The sequence below is a fragment of the Lepidochelys kempii genome, chromosome 10 (assembly GCF_965140265.1).
Source record: "Lepidochelys kempii isolate rLepKem1 chromosome 10, rLepKem1.hap2, whole genome shotgun sequence".
NCBI lineage: Eukaryota > Metazoa > Chordata > Testudines > Cheloniidae > Lepidochelys > Lepidochelys kempii.
This window is the reverse complement of record NC_133265.1, coordinates 47,397,605-47,408,648: the sequence shown is the minus strand read 5'-3', so window position 1 is coordinate 47,408,648 and position 11,044 is coordinate 47,397,605. Positions and strand designations below refer to the sequence as shown.

Here is an 11,044-nt window from a genome sequence, read left to right as displayed (position 1 = left end):
TACAGCTCACTTCATGCATCCGATGAAGTGAGCTGTAGCTCACGAAAGCTTATGCTCAAATAAATTGGTTAGTCTCTAAGGTGCCACAAGTCCTCCTTTTCTTTTTGCAATTATTCTGTGTCCGCTCCCCTCTCCCACAACTCCAGAAAGAATTCTAAGGAGATTCAAGACACCCAAACCAGAATTTTAACATTGTCAAAAACTTTTATCAAAATCGTACAAAAAATACATGTTCTAACGCTGCATTCAAAAAAATTAAAGATTTTATAGTGACAGGGTTATGCTTATTTTACAACTTAAATAACCTCCAGGTTGGCCCCCTACTTTCTGTACAAAATATGTGTGCAGGACAAGACGTTCCAAGCAATATACATATTCACGACGGTTAGCCAAAGTCTGGTTGCAGTTGAGGATCTGCGGCTTTGCACGCATTAAAAGCGACGGAGCACCTACAAGAGAGGGCAGATGGGTTTTTTAAAGTAGATACAAAACATGAGTAACCAGAGGGTGACCCTTGGACTAACTCAAACCTAGAGTCTATGGCTACATCTACACTGCAATAAGAGACCCACCAGATGGCTGTGGCTGGCCTGGATCAGCTGACTTGGGCTCACAGGGCTTGGGCTGTGGGGTTAAAAATTGCAGTGTGGACATCTGGGCTCTAAAACCCTGTGAGCGCAGGTAGGTCTCAGAGCCTGGGCTCCACCCTGAGCCCAAAGGGCTGCACTGCTATTTTTAGCCCCACAGCCAAGCCCTGTGAGCCTCAGCCAATTGACCCAGGCACTGAGACTCAGTACATTCGTTTTTTAGTTAAAACAAATTGTGAGCTTATATAGAAGTTAGGTGTAACCCTAAGACTCCCAGCACACTTTGGGGAGTGGTCCGTTTGTCTGGATGTCCCTGTTGTGGCACATCAGGATGTGAGCCACAGGAGAGTGTATTACTTGTACTCCCAGTGTCCAATCTGAAGTCATTGGAAAGCGAAGGACTACAAGGAAGAAGCATGCTACAGAGAAACAGAATCCCAGTGGGTGTGCACGGGAGTGTATGGTACGAGAAACTAGGATTACCACATAGACCTGCAGGCCTTGGTGTGATCACTGAACAGTTATTGTCAGGGTTATAAAAATTCTGCTAAATTTAATTCATACGGAGAAGTTTCCAGGGCTATGGACACAGGGGAGCAGGAGGGAATAAGAAGCAAAGTGCTCAGCTTGGATGGCAAAAGGGTGCTCACATTCACCCCAGACTATTGGATTCCTCTTCTCTTATTTCCCTAGATCTGTGATGGCCAAACAGGGGTTAGGGGCGCTCACCACTGATGGACTTTTAGCGCCTTTCATGCCCTGGCCTGTAGGCCCCAGCAACTAGGAGGTTGCAAGAGCAGGTTTGCCATAGGCTGCTAGTGGGGATCAACCAGGTAATTAGAATCATACAAGATTAGGGTTGGAAGGGACCTCAGGAGGTCATCTAGTCCAACCCGCTGCTCAAAGCAGGACCAATCCCAACTAAATCATCCTACCCAGGGCGTTGGCAGTTATTTTAGTTCATTCTGCCAATACCTCTGTGAGATAAAACCCATTTCATAGATGGGGTAAACTAAGGCAGAGAGCGGGCCAGGCCTTATTGATCTTGCAAACCTGTGTCTGGAAAATGTGCCTCTGCTAACTCTGTTTTGCTGCCAGTGCTTTGAAAGCCACTCTCAATCTTGGTGTTGGATTTATGTAATTTTGCTTAAGGTCACCTAGTGAAATGCTGGCAATAGAATCCAAGCATACAGATTCCTCATCTTCAGGTCTAAGCACTAGACAAGACACATTCCTCCCAACACAATATTGCCAACTCATAGCGAAACTACTGCAAGTCTTACGCTGTTCTTAAATCTGTCATCACATAAGACTCTAGACTTTCATTTCTTTAATGAAGGCTGGGTGTGGATGGGTGTAAAAACACAACCCTCGAAAGGCTCAAAACCCAACAGCAAAGAAAAATAACTCCTAATTTTTTAAATCTCACAATTTTTTTCTAGCCAGTCTCGATTTCTTGGAGCCTGACTCATGAGCCCTGAACAGATGGGGCAGTGTGGGGCCATCAGTGCTTTGTAACCAGATGTTTGAAGATTTCCTGGCTTCTGTTAGCCCTAGTGTTTGGAATGGAGAGCTCCCCTCTGAGTGAATACCTATGTCCACAGGTATGAACCACACACAAGAGCAAGAATCTTGTGGGGATTATAGCATTTTCTGATCCCTTCAGTGCCCCTCAAACTAGCTCTACCCCTGGAGCTGAGAGTTTAGGGGGATCAGTACATAGAAAACAAACTGAGTCCCTGGCAGGGCTCACCCTGCTAGGCTTTAGTCACCTGCTGCATCTCTCCTCCAGCGAAAGGAAAAGTGATGTTGCCAGGGTCCAAAGAAAAGGTCGCATCTCGGCCTCTCCAGTCACCTCTACCCGTACGGGAACCTCAGCCCGTGGAGAAATGCTGGACAAGCAGCCGGAGTCCTAGCGCCGGGAAAGGCGCCTCTAAACGGGGCCCTGCGGGGGCCTTCTCCAGTGGCTAGCGTCCCTGAGTGTCAGCCGGGACCCCAGCTCCAGCTCACGGCAGCCACCTCCAACGCTAGGGGGCCCCTCCGCCTGGGGCGGCGCATCAGATCGCTCCGACCCCCCTGACTCAGCCCCGGGCCAGGCTCCGGGCAGCCCGGCCTAGGGCCAGGAGAGGAGCCGGAGCCCCAGCGACAGGGCCGCCAGTGCCAGGGCGCGCCAGGCCGGCGCGTCCCGAGAGCGGGCCCCGGAGCGCACCCAGGCGCCGCCCGCGCCCGGCCCCTCGTCCTCCTCCCGCAGGAGCCGCTCCTCGTCCCGGTAGTCCTCGTCCGGGCCCGGCTCGGCGGGCGGCCCGGAGCACAGGCGGCCCATGTTGGCCTTGAGCACCTGGCAGAAGGGGCGCTCGGGCCCGTCGCAAACGCAGCGCTCCAGCGCGGGGCCCCCCGGCGCGGCCAGCAGCTGCCCCATGGCGGCCCGGCAGGCGGCCGTGCAGCGCCGCCCGTTGAAGAGCTGCCCGCAGCGGGCCAAGTAGGCGGCCAGCGGCTCTCGGCAGGCGGGCTCCTGCTGGCAGCGGAAGCGGGCGGCCGTGCAGCCCAGGCCGCTGCGGGAGGGCCGGGGCAAGCAGGGCTCGATGGCCGCCTTCATCAGCCGGCAGCGCGCGTCCTGCCCGCACTCGCAGCGCTCCAGGGCCGGGCCGCTCCGGCTGCGGTTCAGCCGCCCCAGCGCCCCGATGCAGTGGCTGGGGCAGCCGCCGGGGGGCTCTCCTCCTCCGGCCCCGGCCCCGGCCCCGCTTAGCACCGGCTCGCAGGCCGCCTGCGACTGGCTGTAGGCGGAGCCGCAGTCCGGCTCGTCCTGGCAGCGGAGCAGCGCTTCCCAGCAGGGCTCCCCGGGGGCGCCGCCGCCAGCGCGGCCCCAGCACAGCAGCAGCGGCAGGAACAGCCACATGGAGCGAGCGGCGCCCCGGGCTCCATGCGCTCCAGCGCCCGGCTCCGCCTCCAGCCTGCGCTCCTACGCCGCGGCCCGGCAACAGCTGCCGCCTGCTCCGCGGGGCACCGCTCGACCGCAGTCCGAGCGGGCCGCCTCCAGGTGACTCGAAGGGCCCAGTGCTGGTGCCGGTGGCGGGCTCCCCCGGTCCTAGGGCAAGTGGCCGTCGGATCCCAGGCTCACGTTGGGCTGGTGCAGTCCGGCCCCTGGTTGCGCGGGCCGCTGTCCGGTGCACGGTGCAGTCAGGTGCCCGGTTGCACGCCCCGCTGTCCGGTGCAGGGCAGTCCGGCCCCCAGCTGCGCGGCCCGCTGTCCGGTGCAGGGTGCAGTCAGGTGCACGGTTGCACGCCCCGCTGTCCGGTGCAAGGTGCAGTCAGGTCCTGGTTGCACGCCCCGCTGTCCGGTGCAAGGTGCAGTCAGGTCCTGGTTGCACGCCCCCACTTTGCAGTGCAGTCAGGCCCCCGGGGGCATGTTCTCCCCGGTCCCGGTGCACTCCGCGGTCAGATCCCCGGTGCAAAGTGTAGATGCTGCGCTGCGACCATCCCTCTGGGTGAAAGGGGGGGCGGCGACGACGACCCACACACACCAGTGACGGGGGAAATCTTTTCCATTCATCTTCCAGGCAGTTGCAGACCCATTGTTCCCTTTCCCCTCCTGTTGCAGCCCCTTCCCAGAGCCCCCTCCATCTCTCCGCCTCCTTTCCTTCTGCTCTCCTGGCCTTCCAGTTCCTACAGCTGCCACTGTGGTCTCCAGGCTTTCCCAAAATGGGGCAGGAAGAGGTTCCTGCTAGTCTCTGCAGAAACGGGCTCACTGCACCTGTCTTCCCCCATCCAAATAATCACACAGCCATTCTTGTCATGCCTCAAATGGAGCTCTTCTGCTCAGGGGGCATTCTTGTCTGGCTCATCTTTCTGCAGCCAACATCAGCTCGGGGCCCCTTTGCACGGCGGCAGAGGTTGGTGTGGGTTAGGCAGAGGCCGCAAGAAGAGCAAAGGAGGAGCCTCTGGAGTGGAGAGGCCTGCAGAGGCTAGCTTGGACGGTTGCTGTCTGTCTAGGTGTGGAGGAGGCAGAAGAGTGGACTGGGAGAGCCCAGTTCCTCTGTTGGTCTGTGCCTTGCACAGCCATTTAGGCCTGTGCAAAATGCTGCCCAATCAGAATGACAGGCAGAGGGAGCCTTTTGCACTAGGACAAGTGCAAACCGCAGGGCAGTGGTGAGTCGGGCTCGGAGTGTGTGTGACTGGGGCAGTGGTGGTGGTGACTGTAAATTGAGCACTGACTAGCAGAGGGTGAGCACTAGTCGGCACTAGGTAGGTCACGCTGCTATGCACAAGTGGTCTTACCTACAGGCCAATTGATTTTTGTGTCCGATCTGAGGAAATGTCCCTGGCCAGCCTTGCCAGGGACCTGTATGGGGAGGGCCGTAGGGCTGGGCTTGTGGGGAGGGATAGAGACACAGAGGTGTGAAAGTGAGCTCTGGGTGTGGAGAGGTCCGTAGTGGTCTGGGGGATTGCTCTGGATGTGGGAACAGAGTGTGCGCGGGTCTGTTGCACGGAGATTTTGCAGGGCTGGTGTGTAAGGGGTGGTAGTGGCCAGGAGTTTGCATGGTGGGGGGGAGACAGGGGTTGGATATGGGTTTTAATCACTGCAAGTAAAAGGGGTGAATAGCATTTTCTGGGCTGGTTCATTCCCTTTGTCTCCCGTGGGCCATGCAGCGAGCTGGTGCCTTTATGGCAGAGAAGATTGTTCACGCCTTGCAGCCTGTCAATAGGGGCCTTTTTCAGATGGCCTCTGTTTTACTGCCATTGCCTTGACAAAGCGCACTTGAGAGCCTGCAAAGAAGTGCAGTTCACTCCATTCCCCCCAGCCATTGAAATGGAAACTAACCTGATTTCCCCACCCTCTGGGCTTTCAGGAGGCAGGGGGCGGGGGCAGCAGCAGCCCCCAGGATTCTTGCCAGCTGCACAGTAACACAAAGAAGCCTTCCTGATTTCCCTTGGGGAGTGTCCCAGGGAGGAGAGAGGAATGAAGATGGATTCCAGAAACAACCTCCATCCGCCCCCACCCTCCATACATTAAACTAAAGAATCTGGAAGGACAAAAGGTCTGATCCTGAGAGGTGCTGAGTGCTCTCAGCTTGGGTCCCAAGGGCTCTGTCTGAGATGCTGCCAAACCACTGAAGTCAGACTGGGTTGCGTTTCCTTTGAGGCACGCATTGCACCCTGAGAGCTTATCTGCACCGGAAAATTCCATTGTGTTAGAACACGGCCTTGTGGAGTCATGGTAACACATTTGACACAAATTGGCACATGGTGTAGACCCAGACTGTTGTGCATAACATTGTGGCAACAGGTTGTGGTTAACCTTTAACAAGCTGAGACGACGTTAACTATGACTGTTCTTGTCTACACTGAGGCCATGTCTATGCTAGGGTGTGATTCTAACCTGTTACCTAATGGGTTGCAATCCTGGTGTAGACAAGGCCAAATTTACATCAGCCTAGGGTTTACCTCAATCAGCTAATGTGTTAAAACTACACTAGGATTTTAGCTGGTGTTAAAGTGATTTGTACCTTGTGTTAAGGTTTTTTTTATTCCTAGTAGACAATCCCAGAGTTCTAAGCTGTGTTTAACGTGTTCATTAGCATGATTCCTCGAGGTTGTGTTCTAACATGTAGCTGCCCCGTGCATGCAAACTTTCAGGTGTGCTAGGAAGCTTTTATCAGCATTGATTTGGGATAATCACTTTACTTGTGAGTGGTGGAACCATCTCCGACTCATGACTTCTGCAGCTCCAATCCATCATCCATTCTGGATGGATTTTACAGGAAAATTGTTGTAGAAATGTCATAAAAAATTATTTGCACTGCTACTAGTCCTGTTTTTTCTATCCTTCCTTCTTTAAATGACTTCAGGACAGTGAGTCCAGCCATTCAGGCCTCAGCTTGAGGGTCGTGGTAGAGATTCAGCTGAACATGAGCTCCGAGTGCGATGCTGTGGCCAAAAGAGCTAATGTGATCCTGGGCTGCATAAACAGGGGAATTTCAGTTAGGAGCAGAGAGGTTATTTTACCTTTATATTTGGCATTGGTGCGACTGTGGCTGGAATACTGAGTCTGGTTCTGGTGCCCACGGTTCAAAAGGGATCTTGAAAAATGGGAGAGGGTTCAGAGAAGAGCCATGAGAAAGATTAAAGGATTAGAAAACCTGCCTTACAGTGATAGACTCAAAGAGCTCAATCTATTGAGCTTAACAAAGAAAAGGTTAAGGGGTGACTTACAGTGTATGCGTGTCTATCTGGGGAACAAATATATGATAATTGGCTCTTCAGTCTAGCAGAGAAAGGTCTGACATGATCCAGTGCCTAGAATTTGAAGCTAGACAAATTGAGAATGGCAATAATGCATGACTTTTTAACAGTGAGACTCATTAACCCCTGGAACAAACCATTGGAACAAGGGTCAGGGTGGATTCTCCGTCACTGGCAATTTTAAAATCAAGGTTGGATTTTTCGTCTCGGAGATCTGCTCTAGGAATTATTTGGGGGCAGGTCTCTGGCTTGTGCTATACAGGAGGTCAGACGAGATGTTCACAGTGGTCCCTTCTGGCCTTAGAACCTATCGCTCAATTCTAAGTAATACCTTTTACCTGAAATCACTTTTCCACATACGATGATGGCAGGATGTTAAGGTCTGATATTTTATGATCTACGGCACCACAGTTAAAAGTCCCTGAAAGCAAGAGGAAGGATGGACCAGGCCTAGGACTTGGGAAACCTGGGTTCCCCTCCTAGCTCTACCACGGTCACTTAGCCATTCTGTGCCTTAATTTCCCATCTGTAAAATGGGGATAACAGCACTGCCGTACTTCACAGGGGTGTTCAAGGATAAATACATTACAGCCACTACAGTAATGGGGGCCATATAAGTACCATGGTAGACAGACCTTTCTGACTGTAGAAAGTGCCTGGTTTTAGCCTGGATAGGTGATAAGATATTGAATCTGGAATCTGTCACTGAATATTACATGTCCCGGGTCTCAGGTGAGTGTAATTTTGGATGATGATAAGGGGAATCTCACATCCCTGTGAAAGAAGGAACATTTTTGCTGGTAGTTGTTTTCAGATGGCAGCAGCTGGGATACACCACGGGCTTGCATTAGTGGATCTATGCTGATGGCTGAAATCAGGGCAAATCTCCCATCTAGACAAGGCCTGAAATAGATGGAAATGTGCTGCATTTAAGTATCTGTTCTCAGCTGAGCCTTTGTTACACTCTCCCATGCATTTTTGGCAGGGTTAGTACAGAATCTTTACACGTCAAGGAGCCAGTTTTGCAAACCAGCCCCAAATAGAACTTTGCCTGGAGTCAGTGTGGGCATGGCTGACCTTAGACGCACTTGAAAAATGAGAGGGGCATTCAGGTGAAAGGAGGACTTGCAAGCACACATCTGTCCTGAGATAATTTGCCTCCCACCAATAAAGTCGTTAGCAGCTGTCCTCTTACATTTAAAACAGCTGCTCTCTAGCAGTCTAATAATACACTTGCATGAGTGCAGTGGCATGGCACAATGGAGGAAGAAACAAATTGCATTAGCAATACTGTGCATGAAAAGGTTGTTATTGCTGAGATGGTGGAATCTAAATCCACCAATACTGAAAGCCTGGGAGACAGATTCTTAGCTGGTGTAAATGGGTGGAGCTGTATTAAAGGCAATGGAAGTACACTGGCACAAACTGGCTTTGATGGCGCAACACCAATTTATATCACTGGGTAATGCATGGGAGAGGTAGTGGTATCAATGGAGCTACCTTGATTCCCCTCAGCTGAGGAACCGGCCCGTGCCTTTTCAGGGTCTGCTGCACTGACTGAATGCTGACAGAGCAACGTTTCAGGAGACACGGGAGAAATGTTTGGAACTAAAATATAATTGACGCAAAGAGGAAATAGAAATTTGTTCCTATACTTGTAGAGGAATGCTGCACACAAAGGATGGGAAAGTCTCTTCATCTCTGTGTGCACAGCACCCAGCACATTAGGAATGCAGATTAGGGCTTTTGGGTACTACTGTTCTATAAATAATTGCTAGTTAATCATCCATTTTTTTCTTTTCCTCATTTCAGTCCACAGTCGAGGTGTTGTCTGGATCTGTGTGTCTTTTTTTCTATTGTGCAGCTTCACAAGTCACATCTCACACCAGTGCAGCACAGCTGGACTGGGGGTTTGCACTTGTTTTTCTGGTGCAAAAAAATCCCAGTGTAGATGGGCCTAAATAGGCTAAACAAAGGTGGATCAAATCTCATGCATCAGGGCCCTCAGCTTGCCAATATGGGGGTCAGGAAGGAATTTCCTTCTCTGATGTATAATTGGCTAGGTGTGTTATCAGCAGGGATTGATTAACCACTAAGAACAATAGACTCATGCCCTGAACTCAGGTCATGTGATGATTGGTCCTGCTTTGAGCAGGATGTTGGACTAGATGACCTCCTGAGGTCCCTTCCAACCCTGATATTCTATGATCTATTCTATGATGCTAAAGTAAAGACACCAAAGCCCCAGGCGATAATGTGTTTAGGGCCCTGTTTGCCTTAATCTAACGCTAATGCTTTCCACTAGGCATTTTGCTTTCCACTGAAACATTGTGGTGGTCACTTTTGTGGTAGCCCCTCATACTGTCAGCAGTTCTGAATGCCAGTGAGATCTCTAAATGCTAAAATGTGGGTCAGAGCAGAATAGTTTTGTACCCAGTGTGATGCCAGGGGTGGTGTTCAGAACCAATCATTCACACTCATTGTTCTGTGCTGGAGGTGTATAATGGCTGAGAGGGAACTCTCTGCACACCAGATGGCTGGGTGTTCAGATACATAAGTCTGTGCCATGAGTCCTGGAGAACCTTTGAAAGACTTAGCAAAGTCAAAGTTACTGAGCAAAGGAGACTGCTAGATTCCTAGGCTGCGTTTTGAACCCACTTGTTAACTACAGGCTAAGGGGCAATGGCAAAGATATACTTCAGAAAAGCTGCTGCAGATCCCCTCGCGTGTGGGCCCGAGGCTATTAGATTTTGTGGGGCCCCTGGGGGTTTGGAGTGGGGGAGTGGGTTCAGGGCTGGGGCACGGGATTGGGGTGCAGGAGGGGTTGCAGCTCCAGCTAGGGGGGTGGGCTCTGGGTTGGGGCCAGAGATGGGACAGGGGGTTGAAGTGCAGCAAGAGGTTCAGGGTGAGGGCTCTGGGTGGGAGTTTGGGGGCTCTGGGCTGGGGTAAGGGGTTGGGGTGCAGGCTCTGGCCGGGAGGCACTTATCTTGCAGAGCCGGCACTGGGGGTGGAGGCAGCTTGCAGAGATTCTCTGAATACTCGCCTAGGGGCTGCAGGGGCACATCAGCGAGCCGGTGCTCATGGCTCCAGCTCTGGGGGAGGGGGCACCACGGCTCAGGGTCCAGTGTCCAGCCTGTGGTGCAGTGACTTGCTGCGGGCCAGATTAAAAGAAGCAGTGGGTTGCATGTAGCCCTTGGGGGATCCCTTAGCCCGAGGTCCTGGGCTGGCAGCCCCTAAATCGCCTGCATGAGTCCAGCCCTGCTGGCTGACTTTTTGTGCTGGGTTCGCTCTGTAAGCTTGCAGGGATAGTCAGTATCACCTGACATCCCTCTCATGGAGGAAGCACGTAAGCCTCCTACTGCTCACTCTGCTGAATCGGGCCTGCTTAGTGAGTCTGGTTGTTACAGAACCAGTCAAATGTATTAAATCTCGTATTCAGACATGGTATATGTTAGCTACCGTCTCTGTCCCTGAAGGCCCAGGGTCAATTAGGTCAAAGGCAGCATATCTGACGGGTCACATCTCTTGCAGATATTTGCAAGGCCCTGCTGGAAACACCATTCCAAGCTTTAGGCAGCACTGCTCTCCAAATTTGGCATCTCATTCTGATGTCCACTTTGGTGGAGCAGTGTTGAAATCTTTGTTGAATTAAAGTCAGTCCTCTTCTGGGGCTCCTCCCAAGAGGCGCCAGCCCCAAAGCAGAAGGAGAGTTTACTTACCAAGAACCGTAGTTCTCTGAGTGCTTTGCCTCTGCAGATTCATCCTTCTCATTCTCCTGTCCCTCTCACTTTGAGTATTTGTGACAGTAGCCTGAAGTAGAGGAAGGCCCTGCAGCGAATGGGGTGGCTTCCTTTTATATTTGTGCCAAACACGTGGGCCCCTAAGAAGAGGTAAATGTGTAGCCCCACCCCAGTCATTGTGGCATTGAGGGCACCCAGCCCCAAAATATGGTGCTACACGGGCAATACACTTGAAGAACTGCAATTAATGGTGGGTGATCTTTTTCCCTTTAATTCAGACTTGGAGCAGCTAATACACTAGGCTTCATAGATGCATGGATTCTAAAGCCAGAAGGGACCATTGTGATCATCTAGTCTGACTCTCTGTATGACGCGGGCCAGAGATCTGCCCCAAAATAATTCTTGATGCGATCTTTGAGAAAAAGCATCCAATTTTGATTGATCAGTGCAGACATCAGGGCAGCAAGCCCCTTCCCAG

The 11,044-nt window shown here is 52.1% G+C and overlaps 1 protein-coding gene and 1 long non-coding RNA gene across 3 annotated transcripts in view; one reads left to right on the top strand and one right to left on the bottom strand.

Moving 5' to 3' along the window:
* Positions 1-184: 184 nt before the first annotated feature.
* Positions 185-3,831, bottom strand: LOC140918566 (growth arrest-specific protein 1-like). 2 transcript variants are annotated; one of them, XM_073363292.1, is made up of 2 exons: positions 2,341-3,831; positions 185-449 (listed from the first exon to the last, which is right to left on the bottom strand). In XM_073363292.1, exon 1 carries the CDS (start codon positions 3,481-3,483, stop codon positions 2,701-2,703), a length of 783 nt encoding a protein of 260 aa, XP_073219393.1. In that variant the 5' UTR covers positions 3,484-3,831; the 3' UTR covers positions 185-449; positions 2,341-2,700. The 2 variants fall into 2 exon arrangements, with proteins under 2 accessions (XP_073219393.1, XP_073219392.1); XM_073363291.1 differs by having other exon boundaries at positions 2,360-3,831.
* The window catches only part of LOC140918568 (uncharacterized), a 21,745-nt gene continuing 13,773 nt past the window's right edge, over positions 3,073-11,044 (top strand). The window contains exon 1 of the long non-coding RNA XR_012161241.1: positions 3,073-3,624. This is a non-coding gene — a long non-coding RNA (uncharacterized lncRNA). The remainder of the gene's footprint in view (positions 3,625-11,044) is intronic.

Excerpts from the sequence above, each read along its gene's own strand:
- LOC140918566 (XM_073363292.1), bottom strand. The coding sequence starts at position 3,483 with ATGTGGCTGTTCCTGCCGCTGCTGCTGTGCTGGGGCCGCGCTGGCGGC.